The 21,725-nt window shown below is 45.2% G+C and overlaps 9 protein-coding genes across 9 annotated transcripts; 4 read left to right on the plus strand and 5 right to left on the minus strand.

Moving 5' to 3' along the window:
* Window positions 1–162: 162 nt before the first annotated feature.
* VTP01DRAFT_3173 (uncharacterized protein) lies at window positions 163–3,080 on the plus strand (the record flags this gene model as incomplete). Its single annotated transcript, XM_069381715.1, has 9 exons — window positions 163–220; window positions 289–485; window positions 556–603; window positions 663–1,103; window positions 1,175–1,426; window positions 1,506–2,072; window positions 2,134–2,376; window positions 2,438–3,001; window positions 3,072–3,080. 9 exons carry the CDS (start codon window positions 163–165, stop codon window positions 3,078–3,080), a joined length of 2,379 nt encoding a protein of 792 aa, XP_069236820.1.
* Window positions 3,081–3,201: 121 nt separating this feature from the next.
* Window positions 3,202–6,853, minus strand: VTP01DRAFT_3174 (uncharacterized protein; the record flags this gene model as incomplete). The annotated part of the gene is made up of 9 exons (XM_069381716.1): window positions 3,202–3,779; window positions 3,834–4,547; window positions 4,608–5,004; window positions 5,078–5,227; window positions 5,284–5,295; window positions 5,356–5,707; window positions 5,769–6,380; window positions 6,452–6,553; window positions 6,618–6,853. The coding sequence occupies 9 exons, from the start codon at window positions 6,851–6,853 to the stop codon at window positions 3,202–3,204; spliced, it is 3,153 nt and encodes a 1,050-aa protein (XP_069236821.1).
* A 187-nt stretch (window positions 6,854–7,040) lies between these two features.
* On the plus strand, window positions 7,041–8,255 carry VTP01DRAFT_3175 (uncharacterized protein; the record flags this gene model as incomplete). Its single annotated transcript, XM_069381717.1, has 7 exons — window positions 7,041–7,265; window positions 7,369–7,420; window positions 7,500–7,625; window positions 7,682–7,743; window positions 7,804–7,916; window positions 7,989–8,005; window positions 8,086–8,255. 7 exons carry the CDS (start codon window positions 7,041–7,043, stop codon window positions 8,253–8,255), a joined length of 765 nt encoding a protein of 254 aa, XP_069236822.1.
* A 1,480-nt stretch (window positions 8,256–9,735) lies between these two features.
* On the plus strand, window positions 9,736–10,886 carry VTP01DRAFT_3176 (uncharacterized protein; the record flags this gene model as incomplete). Its single annotated transcript, XM_069381718.1, has 6 exons — window positions 9,736–9,814; window positions 9,879–9,940; window positions 10,048–10,167; window positions 10,230–10,293; window positions 10,459–10,531; window positions 10,697–10,886. 6 exons carry the CDS (start codon window positions 9,736–9,738, stop codon window positions 10,884–10,886), a joined length of 588 nt encoding a protein of 195 aa, XP_069236823.1.
* Window positions 10,887–12,696: 1,810 nt separating this feature from the next.
* On the plus strand, window positions 12,697–14,028 carry VTP01DRAFT_3177 (uncharacterized protein; the record flags this gene model as incomplete). Its single annotated transcript, XM_069381719.1, has 1 exon — window positions 12,697–14,028. One exon carries the CDS (start codon window positions 12,697–12,699, stop codon window positions 14,026–14,028), a length of 1,332 nt encoding a protein of 443 aa, XP_069236824.1.
* A 240-nt stretch (window positions 14,029–14,268) lies between these two features.
* VTP01DRAFT_3178 (uncharacterized protein) lies at window positions 14,269–16,605 on the minus strand (the record flags this gene model as incomplete). Its single annotated transcript, XM_069381720.1, has 3 exons — window positions 14,269–14,647; window positions 14,727–16,463; window positions 16,541–16,605. 3 exons carry the CDS (start codon window positions 16,603–16,605, stop codon window positions 14,269–14,271), a joined length of 2,181 nt encoding a protein of 726 aa, XP_069236825.1.
* Window positions 16,606–17,174: 569 nt separating this feature from the next.
* On the minus strand, window positions 17,175–18,026 carry VTP01DRAFT_3179 (uncharacterized protein; the record flags this gene model as incomplete). The annotated part of the gene is made up of 5 exons (XM_069381721.1): window positions 17,175–17,299; window positions 17,364–17,471; window positions 17,540–17,723; window positions 17,788–17,823; window positions 17,889–18,026. The coding sequence occupies 5 exons, from the start codon at window positions 18,024–18,026 to the stop codon at window positions 17,175–17,177; spliced, it is 591 nt and encodes a 196-aa protein (XP_069236826.1).
* A 152-nt stretch (window positions 18,027–18,178) lies between these two features.
* On the minus strand, window positions 18,179–19,664 carry VTP01DRAFT_3180 (uncharacterized protein; the record flags this gene model as incomplete). Its single annotated transcript, XM_069381723.1, has 2 exons — window positions 18,179–19,158; window positions 19,220–19,664. 2 exons carry the CDS (start codon window positions 19,662–19,664, stop codon window positions 18,179–18,181), a joined length of 1,425 nt encoding a protein of 474 aa, XP_069236827.1.
* Window positions 19,665–19,894: 230 nt separating this feature from the next.
* Window positions 19,895–21,695, minus strand: VTP01DRAFT_3181 (uncharacterized protein; the record flags this gene model as incomplete). Its single annotated transcript, XM_069381724.1, has 2 exons — window positions 19,895–20,844; window positions 20,915–21,695. 2 exons carry the CDS (start codon window positions 21,693–21,695, stop codon window positions 19,895–19,897), a joined length of 1,731 nt encoding a protein of 576 aa, XP_069236828.1.
* Between the last annotated feature and the right edge of the window lie 30 nt (window positions 21,696–21,725).

A 21,725-nucleotide genomic window follows, 5' to 3' on the forward strand; every position in this document is an offset into this window, starting at 1 on the left:
TGGGACGCCCATGGTAAAAACCTTTTTTTTTTCAGAGTACCAAGCAGCGGCCGCCGTAAGCACGAAGCTGTATCATTTCGAACTCAGACGTGTTCGGGCATCTCTTTCACTCCTCTCTCAAGGTTCCTTCCTTAGTCTTCTTTTTCTCTACCTTTTTCCCTGATGTCTGATTCAGAAGACGATTTGCCTTTGTCTCAACGCAATGCTAAAATTGCAAAGTGTATGAGCATTACGCGCGTCTTGTTTCTTCTGCGTTGTTGTGTCTAATATTCTTTGCCTTTTCTGCAGCGGACAGTCCTGTGAAAAAGGAAATTGTATCGCCCGTGAAAGTGGAACCTGCATCTCCTACGAAGCCGATGAATGGCGTGAAGCAAGAGGACGATGATGACGAAGATTCGGTTCCGCTCTCTCAGCGTACAGCTGATCTGAAACGGTCTGCAAAGCCCAAGGCTGAAAGCGACGAAGAAGACGAGGATACGCCTTTGGTAATTGGTCTTTTTGTGAGTTGAATCGACTTTAGCAAAGATACTAACATGAACTGCTACGCTATACCAGTCCAAGCGCCGCAAAAAGGCTGCTACGCCCAAGAAGAAAGTGAAAAAGGTTTGAAGAATGGTATTGATAATTTCAATTAGCAAACTAAAATATATACGTATATCAAGGAACCCAACGGAGATGCAATGGATGTAGATTCCGTGGCCAAAAAGCGCGGGCGCGAGTCATCTGACACCAGCTCTCGGACTCCCAAACGTGGCAAGAAGGAAGAGAGCAAAAAGGAGAAAAAAGAAAAGAAGCCAAAGAATGAGAAGACGGAGGAAGAAGTATACAAGTGGTGGGAGGATATGCAGAGCGAAAAGGATGAATTGGCAGACGGCAGCATCAAGTGGACAACGCTGCAGCACAACGGCGTTCTTTTCCCGCCGGAATATGTTCCACACAATGTTAAAATGAAGTACGACGGAAAGCCGATCACGTTGACACCCGAAGCGGAGGAGGTCGCCACATTCTTTGCCAACATATTGGAAACAGACCATGCAAAGAATCCTACGTTCCAAAAGAATTTCTTCCGTGATTGGCAGAAAGTGTTGGCCAAGGACCCTCGTGTAAGTTGAAAATGGAGATCACGTCTCGCTGTCGTCCTCTGGTATTTATATCTAATTTTATTTCGCCGCAGAACCCCAAGATCACCGAATTTGAAAAGTGTGATTTCCGGCCGATCTGGGAAAAATTGCAGGCCGATAAGGAGAAGAAGAAACAGATGACAAAGGAAGAAAAACAGAGACTCAAGGAAGAAAAGGCTAAGCGCGAAGAACCTTACCTTTATGCTTGGGTTGATGGTCGTAAAGAAAAGGTGGGCAATTTTAGACTGGAACCGCCAGAGCTGTTCCGAGGCCGCGGTGATCATCCGAAGACTGGCAGTCTAAAGGTATATATGCATTTATTAATGACCTTGGGAAAACGTTTTGTACCATCGTCACTGAACTTGCTTTTTCTGTTTTCTGCAGCAACGTATCCGCCCCGAGCAGATAACTCTGAATCTGGGTAAAGAAGCCAAAGTGCCTCCTCCACCACCCGGCCACCAATGGGGTGATGTTATTCACGATCAAACAGCGACTTGGCTTGCCTCATGGAAGGAAAACGTCAATGGCACCATCAAGTACGTGTTCTTGGCACACACATCGACGTGGAAGGGTCAGAGCGATATGTCCAAATTCGACAAGGCTCGCGAGCTTAAAACCTATGTTGATAAAATCCGTAAGAATTACATGGCCGAACTGAAAAACCCGAAACGCGAAATACAACAGCGTGCCACGGCCATGTATCTTATCGACAGACTCGCTCTCAGAGCAGGCAATGAAAAGGGAGAAGATGAAGCTGACACTGTGGGCTGCTGCTCATTGCGTTACGAACACATTGAACTTGAGCCGGATAATACGCTCCATTTCGATTTTCTTGGTAAAGATTCTATTCGCTACCAGAACAGCGTCAAGGTCGATCCTCAAGTATACAAGAACATCAAGACATTCAAGAAAGAAAACGGACCAGACAACAAGATTTTTGACAAATTAACCGTAAGTGCAAGAGATTAAAAAAAGGTATATTGCAACACTTGACTGACCTGGATTGAAACAGACCACCGGCTTAAATAAGCATCTCAATAGCTGCATGGAAGGCCTTTCTGCCAAAGTCTTCCGTACTTACAACGCATCCCATACATTCCAGCAGCAACTTGAGAAGCTTACTGTAAAGGACGCGACGATACCCGATAAGATGCTGTCTTTCAACCGTGCTAACCGCGACGTCGCCGTACTTTGTAACCATCAAAGAACCGCTTCCAAGTCACATGGACAGCAGATGGAAAGAATTCAGGATAGAGTAAGTAAAAGGTCGAGTAAGTTGTACAGTCGAGTTATACATCTGACTTCCTGTGGAACAGATCCGTGCATTGAAATACCAGCGAATGAAGCTGCGAAAAAAGCTGTTTGAGGTGGATTCCACGCTAAAGAAGAAACGAGCAGATCTTGCTGCCGACGAATCGGATCTCGAAGAAGAATGGATTATCAAGCACGAAGAAAACCTCGTGGCAAAGGAACGCGAACGAGTCAAGAACAAGTTTGCAAAGGAAAATGAGAAACGCAAAGCAGAAAATGAGGATCCGTTACCGGAATCACACTTGGAAGCCAAGCTGAAACTGGTGGATGAAATGGAACAGCGTCTGAAAAAGGAGCGCAAGACTGGACGTGTTGATCCTGGCAACGCAACTGCTGAGAAACTTTTAGCAAGCATTGCAAAGATAGACCAGCGAATCACTGCAACAAAAATCCAGGCAACTGACAAGGAAGAGAACAAGGAAATTGCACTGACTACATCCAAGACAAACTACATTGATCCTCGTATCTCTTTCGCATGGTGCAAAAAATATGATGTCCCTGTTGAAAAGGTCTTCAACAAAACATTGCTAGAAAAGTTTAGATGGGCATCCAACGTAGACGCTAATTGGGTAAGTGTGGGGGAAACGGTGAGATCTGGTAAGAAACACAAAGAGATAGATTTGCTAACATTTTATGCAGAAATTTTAAACGTAAAAAAGAAAGGAAAGCTTCATACAGAAAATACAAGTTTTCACTTCGTCTTCGCGTTGCCTTTTCGTTTTTGCTTTGTCTTTTTATGCAGTTCAATAAAGTGAGCTTGACTCTTTTTTTACACCCAATCGTTCCAAGACATTGATTGTGGTTGGCAAGATGCATCAGAACCTGCAGTTTGCGGCTGTGCTTGCGGTTGCTGTTGTTGTTGCTGCTGAGGTAGCAAGTAGGCGGTCCAATCATCCAGCTCCAAAGTGCTCGGCACAGACCAGAATGGATTGTCTGGTCTGTACCTGAACTGTGTTTGTGACATGTCATTGGATTGCATATACATCGGCGCAGCAGATGAAGTAGGAGCAGCGTTGCCCCGCTGCAAAGGTTGGGTTAACGGCGCATCGGAAGGGACGACAGGTTGCGAAGGGGTGTATGCCGATTGTTGGCTGCTATCCATCGATAGCCCAACATCTGGGAAGCCAAACAAGAAATTATCTGTTGACTGCAAACGTAACAGCATGCTGCCGACCGTCTGAGGCAGATGTTGTTGCTGTTGCTGTTGTTGTCGCTGCTGACTTTGATGACTTGGCATAGTTTGTAGTTGATCAACGGATGGAAACATGGATCCCATAGGCAACCCAAACTGTTGCAATGAATACGGATCTGAAGTGTCTTGAGTATTCGTATTCACCAAGTTCGTGGCTTGCAAGGATGTATAAGCTCTCTTGTGGCATTTTGTGCTTAGTTAGTGCTTACCTGTTGCAGGTTCTTGTTGCTCGAACCCAGAGTACAAACCGTTTAGCCATTCTCCATTCATGACGGACGTAGGCGTCGATCCGCCGCTTGCACCGGCTCTGTCACCATCAGAGGTTGAAGAGGCTGTAGTTCCACGGCGGGAAGTATCTGGCTGCGGTCCACCGCGAACATCTGATACTTTTGGAGACAAGGAACTGGTTCTAACAATGTTACTCGTATTGCTCTCTTCGATGCGATCCTTTGTTTGTGTAGGTCGTCGCTTTCGTTTGCGCGATACTGGTTTCTTGCTCGCGTCGCTCGCTTCCTCTATGTCCGTCAAGTCTTCAACAGTGATGCCTCTGCGAGCCACTAGCGTTTTCAGAACTTCGTATAACTTTCCAGCGCCAGATGAGAGCTTTGAAATTCGTCGTATGACCGCTAATGAACGTACAAGGTTGTTTTTTGCTACGTCAGATACTATGCTGTCGCTGCTTGCGGCATTGTAGATATGTATCAAGGCTGCTGTAAAGATTGGGTAAAGAGCGAAATTCCAAGAAACAAGCAGGAAATCACGGTAGTGCATTTTTTCGGCAATGTCGATGAGACGCGTCGCGGCGTTGGTGCAAATGGTCAGTGATGATGAGGATAATTTGTTGCGTTGAAATTCTTGTTCATTTTCAATAAAGGGTCGATGCAGTAGAATCAGTAGTGTACAGTATGCCAGGTACATTAAGCCTTCACATGGATGTTAAAATAGGGATATTACTTCCTTTTCCAGATATTATTTTTTCGTACCTGACATGGAAAGCAGTGGCATGTGCCCACGGTGATCTAACCGCCGAACATTCGTGGAAGAAATTTGCAGCGAAGGCGGCAAGTTTGACCGCCACTCTGAGAGGGATTTATCCAAGTAAGATACAATGGCATCACTGCCATGCTGAGCACTGTGCCGTTTGGCTCGTGGGGTATACAATCCTTGCAGAATGCGCCCAAGAATTTCGGATAGTTTGACAAGTTGAACAAATGGTTGATAGAGAGGTATCTTCTCGTCTTTTGCCTTCTTTGCCAGATCTTTGTCCAGAGATGGAAATCGAGGAAGTTCATCTGACTCTGCATCGTGAACACTGCCATACGGAGCATCCATGACTTCTTCCCAAGTTGCGCTTTCACTTGGATAGCTTTCATCACAATCCTGAAAAATATCAGAAAGAGACAAGTTGTTATCTCTCAATCTTGTTATTCTCTTGAATTGTTTGTATATTTACCTCGTCGAAAATAGTCTGCGGTCGACCTGTCGCAGCAGACGACCATTTGTCCATGATATACACTGACCACCACACACGTCTGCGCGTTTCTTTCTCGCTATCAGGTATATCCCAGCTTGCACTTGAACGATGCAGTCCAAGATCCTGAGCCTAAATTTAAACCGTCAGACGAGATGCAATTTACATTATATTTACAGCAGAAATACCATGCGAGTAGCCTAAGTATAGGACGTTAGCTTTGGGAGACATCTTTATACAGTATTTTAGTAGAAACTAACTGCTGAATTAAGCATCCAACTGCTGGCGAACCTTTCATCCAAGCTAGCACGATGAAATTGGCCAATTACCAATGCTTGGATTGTAGCTACGCAAGGGCTGTATGGTCCACGAACGTAAAGAAGCAAGTTCTCGAAAAGATTTTCGGACCATCCTTTCATCGGCTCCATTTTTTTGTCGTCTGGGAACGGTTTGTCGCCAAAAAGAGCACAGGTTTCAATGTACCGCGCTGCGGCACCGTATATACCGTTGAGCAATGCAGGCGAGGGATAGTCACCCAATTCTCGTCGATACTGCTTTAGGAAAAGTACCTTGTTCAGGATGGGCAATCCAGGATGGATATATGCGAAGTAACTATTATAGCCAAGTGTCGTTAGCAACGCGTAAATAGATTTGCCGATTCCTGGTACGTTACATTTTCATTAGACGGTCGCTGGTTGCTCTATCAATGCCTGCTACGCGGAAAATCCAGTCATTCATTGAATTTATTGTCTCGCCAGGCTTCAGCATGCCGAGTTTCTGTAACAAATGCACACTGGCGTCGCCATTTTCCGAATCATTTTCTTTAATGAGCACCAGGCTCTGTCCAAACTTTCGAACTTTAAAGCCAATTTGTTTAAAAACACGTGCGTCCTCGAAATTGATTTTCTGCGCCAAGAACGGCAGCGGACTCATATCCCCAACGTATCTGGTCATTGTACTGCTGCTTAGCGACGAGAATCCAGAAACTCGCTGAGGTCTTCCTTCTTCCTTTTTAGGTTGCTGCTCGCTTGATGCTGTTTCTACGTTTCTTCCAGTGGAATTGGATGGTCCTGCACCGCTATCACTGCTGCCCCGACTACTGCCCAATATCGTCAGCTGTTGCCGTTCGTTCTCTGAGACTGTGGATTCGCGAGATGTATCATGCTTGTGTTTTGTATTGTTATCGTCATCCTCGTCCGCTAATCCACTCAATATTCGTTCCATTCGTTTTAATCGATTTTCCAATACTTCAATGTAACCTTTCGGAGGTCCTCTCTTTTTGGCACTGGCATTAATGTCGACTCATCAGTATGACTAATTGTATCACAGGCAGTATACAGAAACGATCCCTCGTACCTGTCGTTGTATGTGCAATCGATCTTCGAAGACACGCAGTTTTTACACGGCTGCCCCGGTGTAGTCGTATAACATCTGATCTTTTTACGACGGCATCCATCGCTGTGATGTATATACTTTGTGAGGTGCTGTGTAAGCTTACAGCGAAGGTATCAGTTGTTTTTACCATGCTCTGCTTATTCTCAAGCGTTTTGTATCGTGTTGTTCTGGCTGGCGTTCGCTTTCCGGTCGGGGTGGCGGGTATGGATAGTAAGGTTGTGGTTGCAGCGGTCTCTGCAAATTGACATTTTGGCGGATCGATGCGATTGGTGCTAGAGGTGGTGGAGGGTACAGTTGCGAGTGCGGTATCCGTTCAGGGTTAGGAGGTCCCTGGCTTGACGACGTTTGTCCAGGCCAACTCATTGTCTTTCGAAACTAGAATGGGTCTAGTCACAGTCAAGCAAGACAAAGGTGTTTCGCTAGCTCGGCGTAAAAAAGGGCCGGGTTCTCTCCGCTGCCCAGTCCTCATTCGGAAAATCTCCTCTTGCTACTGCATTTAGCCAAGGCCGTGGACTCCTTATCATTTTGGAACGAGAATTGTGTAGAGAACATGTCTAATCGCAGACGTGCAGCCGACAGAGGCGAATTCCTGGAAAAGCTTGTGCAAGAATATAAGGACACTAAGAACTTAGGTACGCATGTCGCGTGCATATACACGAGATCAGCATTGATCTTACGCGTTCTGTACAAAGAGGCCAAGCAACAAGTCTTGGCAAACCTTGCCAATTTTGCATACAATCCGTTTAATTTTAAGTTTCTTTGGGACTTGGATGTCGTAAGTTTGTTCATTGGTAGGGATCGTATTGCAATGGATCCATGCGAGTATATAATATCTATTGTTCATTAATTTGTGTTCGAAAGACGCCATCACTGAACAGGATCCACAATTGAAAGAATTTGGTACAGCCGGTTTGGCCAACATATGTTTGGGTAAATAGTAAATTCAAATTAAAGGTGGCAATTGATCTAATGTTGAGAGAGGAAGATCCTCCACATCGAGACTTCCTAGTTTCAGAGGATTATCACATACGCTGCCTCATTTCTTGCCTGCCGGATTCACCATATCACACTGCAGATACTCAAATGAATGCCATGACAACGCTTATGTATCTCGCCGACGTTGCAGATTCCATTGGTAAATGAATTGTGTTCGGCGAATGATGGTATCTTCCTGCTAATCCATATCAAAAGTTCTAAGCGGAGACTTGAAGCAAATCTTGATGCAGTTGCGAACTTCCAGTGCTAATAAGTCTGTGCGAACCATGGCATCTTTATTTCTGACCGATTATTTCCAACAACGAGGTGCCACTTAGCATGCACCGCCCCAATGCCTCCGACTTGGTAAAGACACCAAGCCACCACCTTGGGTTCCCCTTGTCACAAGAGTTGATGCTGCTGACATTATGCAGAACAATCCCAAGTCAGTGTTTCTAGGATGGTGCGTACTTGGAAGGCTTTAGGGAAGACTGAATTGCAGAACTGACTCTATTGTATGCAGGACAGCGTTGGCCTTTTGTATGTGAAACGCTTCTCCCCACCCACACACTCGCTCTCGCGTCACTTACATAAGTTTATCTAAATATTGCGTTTTCTAGGCGCGCTAGGTGCTTACATCGGAAGCAAGACGTATACAAACAGAAGGCTTAAAGAATATACGGCAACGGGTGGATTTGGATCTACTGCAGAGCATGAAAGAAAGGAGCAAACGAGCAATGACGATGGTACCGAAAAGCCTTTACGTCGATCTGTGCAGCGAAGCCTTTAAATGATGATACTGGCAAGTTGTGCCCATCCCCCATCATGTAAACCTCACAGCAATTCCGGTTTTCTACCCATTTGTTCGATACGGCAAGCTAATCCGTTGGTCATGTCCACAACGATCAACGAGTGATATCGTCTCAACTTTCCCCAGCCTTATTTTCATTATGCATATTCTACAGCACACAATGAAAAGGTTTCTCTTCTATTTAATTGATCTGCTGAAACTTCACCCTTCTACATCTTTGATCGCTTTAAAGTTCATCATTACTGATGAATAGTACAAATTCTGAATACATTGTGCTTAATCCTTTGTACTCAAATGCCGAAGCATCAGACAGAAGAAAAGACAGAAACAGTTATCAATGTCAGGCTGTGCATAGTATGTGAAGTAGCAAAATGAAGTCGTAACTGGAAGAGAAGCAAAGCAAGTATTTGAGGAAGATAAAACTATCCACATTATAGGCATGAACAGCACTTATCATGTCAGCTTCCCTGCAGATCACCCTTGAATAGCTCTATACGATTGGCGTCCTTTCCCAAACTTATCCTTCCCGTTTCTTCATTACCATCCTCAAACACATACGGAAAGCAAATTTTCTAAGTTTCCCGAGACATTCCTTTTGAAGTAATTACAGTTGTACCTTCAATTTGATACTGATTGAATTATCCCTCTTTACATAGGCGTGCATAATAAATAGAAAAAGTATGCTATTTAAAATTTATCCTACGGCGATTGAGATGAGTATTTCATCCTAACTCTTATGCATTGATCACTTATAGCTGACATGAGGAGTACAAAAAGACGGAACGTACAAGGGACGAGTTTGCTTTCCAGCACTAAAACAGTTATTGCAATTATTTTTGCAAAATGAGTGATGTAATGCCACAAGACTAAAATCCAAAGTATGAAAGGTAATTTATCCATGACCAATTAGGCACGTAAAAAGCACCCCAGCAGCAGTACTTGGTCCATGAGCCTTGCGTGACAATGAGGTACCAACGAAAATGTTTCATGTTCGTTTATCTTGAGACGTTTTATTCATGGCAGATCACGAATGTATGTAAATGGATCTTCTTGACATCTCACATCAATCGTCGTTCCCAATTCATGTTCTCCAATGGACATTACCTTATTAGGATTTGGCGGGATCTGCATTCCATTGTTCCGCAAGGATGGTTCTGCATGAACGCCACAGTATCACTATGCTCAGAACAATATCGAAATGCAGCGGTGTGAGCAATTCAAAACAGCAAAAGCAAAACGACACCTATAACTTCTGACAGAGATAAGCACATCCCATGCAAGCATCAGATTACTCAGGCTAGTCAGTGGCAGCAGTACATATGCATGATTACTTAAGACTAACATGCGCCCCTTGGAAAATTTCAAGGACAGGCCACAATGCAATGTTTACTAAATGGCAGCTGAAAAGTATGACATAAAAAAGGTGGGAAATCTTTAGATTTCTGGGGCAGGGCAGACCATGTTCTTTTCGCCTTGCTCCACTTTCGGTCGTGCTCTGGTGTCCTCCGCTGCAAAATGCATGCACACAAGTCTCCAAGGTAAATTTCACTCGCGAATGACTAGTCCGAAAGATTTTGATTCCGATCCCAATGCCCATTTCAGATTGCACTTGTAAGCTGGTTTGCGTCTTTGGGTTACCTGCGGCAGTCTGGGTACCTCAAATTGTAAGGCCACACAGCGCGCTCTTCCTAATTCCTCTCCTCTTTCCTTGGTTTCTGTGGTTGTCCCTGTTCTTACTCCAAGGTATTTTCTTTGCCCTGTTCTCTCGAAGGTAGCAAGCTCTGGCACTCGTCCGTACACTGGTCAGTACTGTAAACGGTTTGCATCTCTGGCTCGTTTCTGGTGGTGGCTCCCTCCGTGCCCCTGCTCTTCCGTAGCGTCAAGGTCTCAGGTATGAAACAAGCTAGCTGAAAGCAACGTTGAAAACGTTCTTAAATTGTCGTTATACGCTAGTTACGTTCTTCCCTGTTGATCCTCACTCGGCGATGTCTCCGTTTGCCAATAAGCATGGTCTTAGGTATGAATAATATTCAAGATTTTTAGAAGACGGCGTTGGTGCCGCTTGCGACCTCTTACTCCAGTAGATGTTTCCATGGTCTCTTTCTACGGTTTTCTTTTCTGCTCGTTTATTGTCTTTGGTTAGGGTCTCTCAGGTATGAAACATACAGCTCTTGTAAAACAGGAGAGTTGTTTACGCTTATGATTCCTCAGTTCAGCAGGTACATCTTGGGGTTACTTAGTCTTGTGTCTCAGGGGTGAGCAAGCAGGGAGCAAGAATCAAGGCACATGATATGTCAAGTCAGCTTTTTCCCCAACGTCGTTTTCAGGGTTGGTATAACTTTTGCTTCAGAAATGGGTTCTTTGAACTGTCTGTCACACCTGTCATGCATGGTGTAGCTACCTTGAACTGGCAGTTGTAGGTCTGATCGCCCCAGGACACCGCAAAACGCAAATGGATCTGGTGTCCCTACGCCTCTGGCCATGATCGTATCCTACAATCTCTGGGATACCGCGTTATGGAACTCTTTTCTATTCCATCACAATTATAATCCACATCAAGACGAAACCTTTATACGCACATTACGATTTTGGACGCATGTGCTATTTTAGACGCATTAGAACATACATCCGCATGCAGCATCTTGCCGCATACACCGTTTTTTCATCGCATTCAAACAACATCATATCTGCACTCAACATTTTTGACGCACATAAGACAACATGCGAATTTACACCTTGCGACGATTTTGAAGACCATCGAAAACCATACTCCATGGTTTTGTTGTTATAAAAACAAAACCAAAAGACAAACAAAAGCATTGACCATTTTTGACACATGCGGTATTGTAATCATTATACATCATCACACGCGCATTCAACGCCATTTTGACAATACAGTTCTACATTTTCCGCCAATCCTGATAACAAAAAGATACCCAAAAAAAACAAAAAAAGCAAGAAAAAAAAGAAAAAGAAGACGATCTCCTCCAACGCAAACCATATAGGCGGGACTTTCACAGGTTCCACGAGCGACTACGGCAAGACGTAGAAGACCACGGTGAAGTTTGAACTACGCGGTGTCCTACTAGCGATCGGCCACCCGGCTGTCGGTTTGGGCGGCTACACCTTGCATGGCAGGTATGACAGGCAGTACAGGCAACGTACGTCCGGAGCAAAAGTTATGTCCATGCTGAATTCCTCCACGGGGATGCCTAGTATATCAGTAACAAAGATAGGTGTCAACCGCCACTACTACTACCTGCTCAGTGACTTGACATACTAATCAATTTGTTACTTTGGGGCGAGGCAGTCTTGACGTCAGGAGACCGCCTCGCTCCCAAACCTGGAAGGGCTCAATGATATTCGGGCTGTTGGGTGCCTCCGCAGGAAGTTGTCCTTTGCCGGTTATCGTGGCTAGCTTCGGCACATCTTCAAGTCATTGGCTGTATCTTTCTGTGGAAGGTGGGGACTGGCAAGTGTCGCCTCCTCGCGATGGTCCCTGGATATATCGTTGGCTATGTTTTCATGCCAACGTGAACTAAACGGCACTATAATGTAAATAGAAGAACAGAAAAGTAACGTGGTATCCGAAATGTAAGGAGAACAGGAGGATAAAACGGACTTTTGGCACCGTCTTTGATCTGATAAAAGTATGTACATGTAAAAACATAGTGATCTAATGTAGATGTGTGCAAGAATCCACGATATTTCAATGCCTCCTGTCTGTCTTTCTACGCATCTCTCATTCAGTCACTCTGTCCTTCAATTGTTACCATAATACGTAGTCAATCGTGCGTAGTAAGCGAACATACAAATGCTTACAAACGCAATCTTCTCTAACGAGAATTTACGACATATCACGAGTGAGAGTTTGTAATACGGAGAAATACGTAAATATTTTCATCCCTGAGAAATGTTGTCATCACGCAGGCGCGGATGTGGCGCGTGTGTGCCACAGCATGCAAGATTCTGAGTGACCCATTATTTTTAACCTTTTTTCGGCGCTGGGCTCAGCCCCTGTTATTAGGCGTTCGCTTGCGTTGCAAGGGACTGCATGCCGGCATTCTTACCGACGACTCAGCATTGCAATTGCCTGTAATATGGTTAGAGCCCTCGAAAAGCATTATGTATTGAACTACTAAGTGATAGAGTCCTTATCATTGCAAAGGATCAAAGGTGAGCCATGATGTACCCCTTGAAATATATAAGTTTTCTGATCGTTCTGGCTGTGCCCTCTCTTTTAACCAAACAATGCTTGTTACACTCGATTGTGCCATTTTTTAATACCGCAACATTGTAGTACGAAACAGCTGTACCACAATCGAGTTGAACGCACACATATAGAGCCCATTCGACATCCTTCCCTATATAAAGCAAAAAGAAACAGCTTTGGAATATCAGATTGCATATACACCTATTCATGAAGTTCTATCTACTTTCCACTGCATCGCTGCTGACAGCTTCGGCTGTTTTCAGTGCATTTTCATCTGCAATCCCTATTACAAACAGTTCTCAATCCAGCAAGGTGCTCACTCTTCCGCTGATTGCTCAAAAGCGATCCATTGCTTCGCATCCTCGTTTCGGTCGCCGTACTCTGAATCAAGACCTGGTTAACTCTGCACCAGAAAATGCAAGCGGCCCGATAGCGTATACACCGGGCCTGTACGATTACACTGCATTTTCTGTGCCAGTCTCAATTGGGACCCCTCCTAGGGATTTCGTTGTGATCTTTGATACAGGCAGCGCTGATCTTTGGGTTCCAGGTCCTAACTGCAATGCTCAAAACGGATGCCCTGGAACGGCTGTCTACGATAAGAGTGCCTCCAGCACATGGACACCGTCGGATTACAAGCTCAACATTTCATACGTCAAGGGTGGTGCCATCGGCCACTATGGTACAGAGAATGTCAAGCTCGCTGGCGTGCAGCTCGAAAACCAGTTCTTTGCCTACGTCGACCAAGCAGCTGGGCCGACGTCCGAGCAGACCGCAGATTTTCCTGTCTTTGATGACGGTATCATTGGCGCATCCTTCCCCAGGTCCACGCAAATGTACTTCGATTACGGAGTGACTTATCAACCTTTCCACGAGGCACTGTATGCGCAAAAGATCATTTCCGATCCGGTCTTTAGTGTGTTTATGAACTGTCAATCTGGTAACGGCCAGGTTGTTTACGGTGGCGTCAACACTAGCTTGATCGACGGCGAATTTATGTTCACGGACGTGGTCCAAGCTTACGATCCGCATGCCAAGTCTGAGGAGCTCACATATCTTGGCTGGTTCGTTCCTGTTACTCGGATCGTCATCAACAGGAACACCGCCAGAGAGGCACAGTTCTCTTTCGACAGCTACCAACGCTTCTTGGTCGATACAGGCACAACCAACATTGTGATGCCTGCAGCCGATGCTGCCAAGGTCGTCGGAGCCATTGCACCGGATGCAAAGCTTGTCGCTGGTAGTTACTACGCTGTCCCCTGCTCAAGGTATTCCGCATCAACTGATACTCTCGCCTTTGATTTTATCCGGTCTGGTGGTGCTACTGCCGGCCAAACGGTCTATGCTTACGTTTCTGTCAGAAATCTGCTCATCCCCGTCGACGACGAACAAGACCAATGTATGCTTGGTATCGCACCTGGCCCTGCGAACGGTTACTTTATTGGTAGCGTATTTTTGCGCAACTTTGTTACTTTGTTCGACTTTGGCGCCAAGAAAATCGGATTAGCACCGCTGTCTGCAGCTGCTTACACAACGTAGCATGATAAATAGAAGAACATCAGAACACAGATAAATGTGTATTGTAAAATATGACAGACTCTCTTCTACATAAATCATTGATGATAATAGCTTGAGTTGTACAAAAAAATAATTACTTTGCTTGTGTTGGGGCCGTATGTTCAAAAAATTTCATATTTATAAGGTTATTGCTCTTAAACAGAATTAAAAGGAACAAAAAGACACCAATTTGTTCTTCTTCTTTTACAATGTTGATAATCATCATCGCGAGCGCCTGAGCAGACTCGATAGCCACGACGATCTACTGGATGGTTTGCTATACGAGAATCCGTCCAAATCTTCTTCCCCGGTGCCAGGGAATCCACCCGGTTGCTGGAACCGTTCTTCAAATTCTCGAGACTGGCGATACGGATCTTGATAAAATTCATGCATGGTATCGTCATTTAGAAAACTAGAATGTCTGCGCAGGGGCATCCGCTTGTGCTGCTTCTTCCGTCTTCGATACAGAATGAATGCTCCACCTAATATCAACGCCAGACCTGCAGCGCCTCCTACAACGCTGCCTACAATGATCGGCGTGTCACGACTTCCGCTGCCTCCTTGTTCCGATTCTATGGCTGCTAACGACGGAATCACAGTTCTGTAAGTCAAGATTACACAGGATCAATCAATAAATAACTGTGCATTAAAATAGAGTGAGATGCTAATTATGTAAATACCTCGTAGGTACCACCGTTGTCACAGTCCTGGTTACACCATTTGTGACAATGACGGACAATGTTGGGATGTTGGTCGATACCGTTACCGGTACAACAGTCTTGCCTGGTGGTACGGATGTGATGGTAGTAGGAGGAGGTACCTCCTGCGCCGAAGATGTGGTCGTCGTCGCTGGTTCTGGAGAAAGAATGGTAGTCGTGGTTGTGGATGGTTCTACGACGGTCATTATTGTCGTCACAGATACGGAAGGTTCATTTGTGGTCGGTATAACGGATATTGCTATTGTAGTCGGATCAGGAGATGATGGAGAAGAGCTGGGAGGTGGAGTTTCGCTTGGTGAAGAAGATGGTGGAATATCCGAAGTTGTTGGCACATGGCTCGTTGTTTCAATGGGATCAGAAGAAGATGATGGAGGAGCCTGTGTTGATGCAGTCGGGTCGACGCTTGATGACGGTACTGGCAAACTGCTGGATGTTGACTCGGCTGGTAGCTCGGTCGAACTTGCATCCATGGTCGATGATGATGATGAAGCTGGCTGATCGGCAGACGATGTTGTTATTGCTGCTGCTGATGTAGGAGTTACTGCCGAAGATGGAGAAAATGCAGAAGAAGAAGAGGAGGAGGAGGGATCAGGAATCAAGCTATTTGTTGTTGTTGTTGGTTCGATGCTATTTGATGTTGCTGCTTCTGTTATTGTTGTTGTTGGGATAACTGAAGACATGGAAATTTTTGAGGATGTCACAGGTACATCCGTGGAAGAAGGAACGCTTGGCGGAGTGGTAGCAGATTCAACAGCTGTTGAAGTTGTCGCTGCTGAAGTAATTGCTTCCCCTGAAGTCGGGCTTGCGGGCAATGAGGACGACATTGTCGGAAGTGTTTCTAAACTTGTTGCAGTAGTTGACCCAAAAATAGTACTCTCGCTCGGAAGACTTCCCGTGGCAGCTATAGTGCTTGTTGACGGCTCTGCTATTACGCTGCTGGATACAGCGACGGTAGTCGATAGTAAACTGGTAGGTGTATTGGTCTCTGTCGCTGCAATGCTAGACACTGCAGTCGAGGAAAGGTCACCGCTTGGTGTCTCCGATGAAGACGCGCTTACAGTTGTAGCTGAAACTGTTGGGGATGGAACGGATCCAGTGCTGGTTGGTGGCAAAGTCTTTATTACCGAGAAAAAGCTGGTAATATCCTTCGATATTACTTGAGTCGTGGTAGGGTCTATGACCGAGCTTGATCCGGTGACTGCAACCGTTGTTGATGGCAAGAAGGTTTCGCTCGGACTGGCGGTCAAACTGGTAGTGCTAACATCCTGTACGATGGCACTCGCTGGTACCGATGTAGTATCTGCACTGCTGGTTTCTGTTACTGCAGCAGTCGTCGTAGGAGACTCTATTCCCGTGGATGGAAGAGAAGATGATGGAGTACCCGTTCCTGTGGGAGTCACGGAAATTTCCACTGAACTGGTGACTGCAGCCGCAGTCGTAGTTACTTCAATGCTCGTCTCTGTCGCAGCAGTGCCAGTAGCTTCAGAAGTTGTCGCCGTGATCGATTCAGACGAGGAGATTACTTGCGTGTACGTGGTCGTGGCAGTATCATCTATGGAACTGGTGCTTATCGGGGGCGTTGTTGATGTTGGAGCCTCTTCGCTACTCGTTTCCGTGGCAACACTTCCAGTAGCTTCTAAGCTTGAAGTCTCTGTAGCCTCGGGAGGACTTGATGTAGTTGATGCAATCTGTATCGAACTTTCAAGAAGCTCACGTTAGATCATTGCTGTCAAAATGCATTTGGAAGCGGTTTGCGTTGTAGCAAGATAACATACGTCTCATCCTCTGACGAATTGTCTATTGCACTTGTGGTTGGTATACTCTCTGCAGAGCTTGACATGCTTGGAGACAAGGAAGAAAGAGTTAGGAGATTGGAGGCTGGTTGATGTGAGGACTTTGATCCTTATTATTTTTAGGATTATGTAGATGTACACTTTCAATGCTTCATCCGCCGAAAAAGGACGGGCACCAAAAACTTTCTTACCATTATCCATTTACTAATCCACGTTTGGAATATTTCCCCAGATTTATGGGGCAAACCATCAAAATGACGACTCGCTGTTGCATAGCAAATATTAGATAATCTTATACGCGAGGGAGAGCATGGATTGTCTTTTAGCAAACGTCCACAACATTTTTTTGAAGTTGCTAAACGTATTCATTCCGGTTGGTCGTACAACATGCTGGCGCCTGGTGATCCTGTTTCTACCATTGGAGCACTCTCCTTGTCAAAAAAGCAGGAAGATTCGAGACTTATTTTTAGGATAGCTGGAGCAACGGCCGTGATCTTCAAGTTTCTATATTCATTCTACGCCGCGGGCTGACTCAATCCAAGTACCAAAATATCGGCACTGCCAGAACACTTTGCAAATTGGAGTCCACAGCTCTTTGTGAAATGGGTTTATTCATTTATACGACGCGTTTGACTTCAAAGAAGCGTTTAATGTAAATGACTTGCCAGAAGCAAACGGCCGCGAGAAGAGCCAACTGACCAAGCGACCACCACTTGACTCGTGAGTTTGTGCTTTCAGCAGCTTAGAAAATATGCAACAATTAGCAACTTTGTATGGGATGATGCTCCTTCTCAATGTTCCTTACTATTTCTATGCTGAGTTTCACGGACGACAATGTATTCCTGCTCGGCCTTGATTGCGAAAATGCTATCTGCAAGCTCGCGGATCTCTCTTTCCAATGGATCGATATGCTCTAATTTCAATACAAGTCGTTAGACCATGCTGAAATTCATCAGCGTGATATAATATTCTTTTCCTTACCTTGGCTTGATGCATCGAGTCTCTTCATGTCATGGACGTTGAAACTAACCGACTTTGCAGTGACCGAAGACATTTGGTTACCAAAGCAGTATGTGTATCGTCCTGCTTTGGCAGCTTCAATGATATGCGTTGCACTTGATTCTCGAGCGCCACTCTTAATTACTTGATCGTTGGGGTCCATGATCTGTTTACAGCCGTAGATTTAGTATAATGCTGCGAAACCTTCTATACAAGGTTGTATGCCTTACCCAGAAATCAATGTCCAAATTGCCACCTTCTCCAACCTACATAGCAATGTCAAATTGTTTAGAGAACACGTTCCTGCCACGTTGTTAGTCGATGCGCGTACCTGGAATGTTACCGTCATCTTTTCGCCCACTGAGAGGTCTTCGAAAAAGCATTCCTTTCCATGTGCGGGAATGTCGACACTGATACATTTGGCAAAGGCTGCCCAGCAGAGGACGGTCAAGAGTACGAGGAACCGCATCCTTTTCCAGCTACAGCGTGCTCAAAGGCAGAGTTGAAGGGAACTTGGAAACTCGTTCCGTCTTCATTGGCGCTTGACTCCGACGACGCAGAAACTACCCGTTGTTAACTCATCCAATCCGGCGGTTTAGAATATCGGTTATTGCGTTCATTCTATGATGGGCAAGGTCTGCGCCAGTAATAGTTGTTTGGTTCAAATACTATTTTACATTGATATTCCACGGCTTTGCGACCAAATTTGCCACGCAAATAATCTATATCGCAAGGCTTGACGTTGTAACAATTCAGAAAACTAACGCGCTCCAGACTTGATGCGTTCTCCACCAAAGCCTCTAATCCGTTCCTTGTGACACTGGATGACATGAGTTCTAGATGTTTTAGAGCTGGCAAGTGACTGATCCGACGGAGCACATAGTCGTTGACCTCGCATACACAATGAAACACAAGGGATTCGAGTTTGGGGCATCCGTCAATGAAAGCCAATAGAGATTCGCTCGTCAAGTCGTAGGAAACCCCTAATCTGAACACGCGCAAATCGTTTTCCGTCTGTCCAAACTGTCGTATAATCTGTTCTCTTGGTGCATCACATCCGCGCATGTCTAATACCTGCAGGGTCGATATGCTTGCAAAAATCGCATCCCACAGGCTTGGATCCTTCAAAAGATAAAGTCGTATAGGAATCACAATTTCTCGTAAATAGCATGGATATTCATTGTATTTATCCCAGCTGTCGATGACACCATCTGTGCGGAAGCACACCAAGACAGGGCATCGCTCCATGATTTTGCCAAACAAACCGTAGTGGCAACTATATACCTCGATGTTTAGAACGAGACTTTTTAACCGTGGGCAGCGTGATAAAAGAAGCAACAGATCCGGTAAAAGGTCTCCCGACAATGTGCTGATCTTGAGGTGCGTAGTATTGAGATCAAAGTCGATGTTTGTCTGTAGCAAGTATTTTTCAGGCCCATCCCAGACAAGGTGTGTAAGTTTCGGGCAGGCTTTGAACACTTGACGCAGGTCGTAATCAGGCTCGAGTTCAGAAAACGATAGAGTCAGGTGCGTCAATGGGTTTCCGAGTTTTCGCAACGTTCTAAGTAGAGTGTCTTTTACAAGTGTGCAATTATAAAATTCTGTCGTGGATCAGGTTAGCAACGCACATAGTAAAATATATTACACATTGTTGGTGATTACCCAGGGCTTGCAGTTGAGAACAATTCTTTTCGACAAGCATATCCAAGGCTATCGTTCCATCCCCGTCAGCATAGCTAAATCTTCGAATATGTTTTCCATCCAAGCACAGCTTCATAAAATGTCGCAACATGGAAGGGGATGTTTTTTGCGAGGCAAGGTCGATGCTAGACCACGATCGTTCCCAGTTGCAAAGAAATTTTCGCCAGGATCTTGATATGTGCATCCAATTGACAAGTTCAAGAAATGTTGGCTCCAGTTGTCCAAATATCTGGGCTAGCGTCTCATACGGTAAAATGCGTACAAAGTCTCTGCATCTTTGCTTTTTCTGTCTTCTTCTTGGTGCCACCATCTTTCTAAGTTGCAAATCGGATGCATCCTGACCGTCGCTAGTGATCCGCTCTTTGCGTGGCCGTCTTGATTCTTGCTCGTTGGCAGATCGTTTCATGGAAACTCGATGTTTGTAAAAGATGATAAAAAGGAGGGAAACTCTTCAACAAGGCAAATCCATTTTATATCTATTGCTCTAAAAATAGATCCATGTTTCCATAGCAACGACACTGCGGCACACGTAGCGTTGGAACAAAGTTACACAGAGGATATGGGAGAGCTGCTTGTCATGCAAAGCGATGCGGGTAACTGAGCAGAATTTAATCACGATCATAATAGACTAGTATGTTACATTGTGCTCAATCGACATTCTACTGCGCGCCGACCCAGCTTGTTTCGTAGATATTCAATGGCATCCGCTCGGATATTGATACAGTCCACGAGTTTCAGTCCCTCAAGACTGGGTGCATTGTCTACCAGCGCCTGCAAACCCGCTCCAGTCACGCCAGAACAAGATGAAATATCCACGTATCGCAGTGACCCAAGCTGCCCAAGTTTCTCCAGTATAGTATTCTTGACACCTGGCATACTTTTGAGTCGTATCAACTCAAGATTTGGCATGGAATCAACTGCATCAACCAGATCTTGCTCGTTTACGTCTGTCGCCCATGCCATCATAAGCACTCTCAAGTCTGCTGCATTGACGATCGAGAGCCTTTGTAGGACACGCTTCGCAGCGGCGTCAATTCCACGGACATCGAGCATTTGCAGTGTTGGTATGGAACGTTCGATGGTTTGAAATAAACTTTCAATGTGATTTGAAGATGCACCGTCAGGGATCATGATCTGCCTCAGACCACTTGGATATTCGTTGTATTTGTCCCAGTCGTCGACGATGCCATCGGTCCGGTAGCTCACCAGGCCAGGGCATGCTTCCATTATTCGAGCGAAGGACATTCGGTCGATCGACTGGTACATATCCTCTAGCACCAAGCTTTTGAGCTTCCGGCATTGTTTCAGTAGCGGTAAAAGGTATCTTTCAGGAACATTGCCTCCTGTTGAAAGAGATATTTTCAAGTGAGTTATATTCAAATCTATGTCCAGGTTCGTTTGCGATAAGAATTTTTCAGCGCCCTCCCAAATGAAATGTGTCAACTTCGGACATGTCTGAAATATTTCGTGTACGTCGTAGTCTGATTCAAAGCGGTTGAAGTTTAACGTCAAATGAGTCAATTGCCGTCCCATTAACCGCAATGTCCGGACGAATACACTTTTAGAAATCGTGCAATTGGAAAGTTCTAATCAGTCGGCCAAGGGGCATCTGTGAATATGTGATATTATCAATTTAGAGGAACTCAATGAACATACCAAGTGCTCTGAGATAGTGGCAATCACGATCGACAAGTAACTTCAGGGCATTGATTCCGTTGCCATTGGCATAGCTGAATTTTTGTACATGCTTGCCTGGAACCATGCTCATAAAGTGTTTAAGCATGGTAGAGGATGTCTTTACGGTTGCAAAGTCGAGATCCCGCCACATGCCTGGCCAGCTTTGAAGAAAATGTCGCCATGATCTTGACACGTGCATACACTGAATGAGACGTGGAAACGACGATATTTGCCCAAAGATCAAGGTCAAGATATCGTATGGTAAGAATTGCACGAAATCTCTGCAGCCGGGCTTGACTTGTTTTGGTAACGTTTTTTCAAGCTGTACAAGCAATGAATAGCGTGGATCACTGGGGTCGACGTGCTGGAGAGCTCGTTCGTATAGTTTGCGAGCTCTCTGATTTTGCTTTTGCATCGTGAATATTTTGCCGGCACGTAGATATCCGCGCGACTGCTTCGGCGCATGCTTCACAATGTCTTTTGCATCCAAGAGAGCTGCTGAAAAGTTCCCAAGCTTTTCATACGTCGCAGCTCTGCAGTCTAGGAGCATTGTATTATGGCTGGTATCGAGCTTGATAGCTTGACTGAATCGTTCGAGCGCAATCTCGTATTTCCCTTCGGCAAAGGCCGCCTTTCCTTTAACAAAGTCTTCATTCCATACTGGTTTGCTTTGTTTCTCTCTTATGTTGCTGTCTTTTCCTTTGTCTTGCCGTTTAATTGCGCGTCCTGATTCGTGATCTTGCGCTGGCCGTTTCAGCATATTCAAAGATTTAAAAGCGATCACGAAAAT

This window comes from Rhizomucor pusillus, assembly GCF_041956525.1.
Source record: "Rhizomucor pusillus strain CBS 183.67 unplaced genomic scaffold VTP01scaffold_15, whole genome shotgun sequence".
Classification (NCBI taxonomy): domain Eukaryota; kingdom Fungi; phylum Mucoromycota; class Mucoromycetes; order Mucorales; family Lichtheimiaceae; genus Rhizomucor; species Rhizomucor pusillus.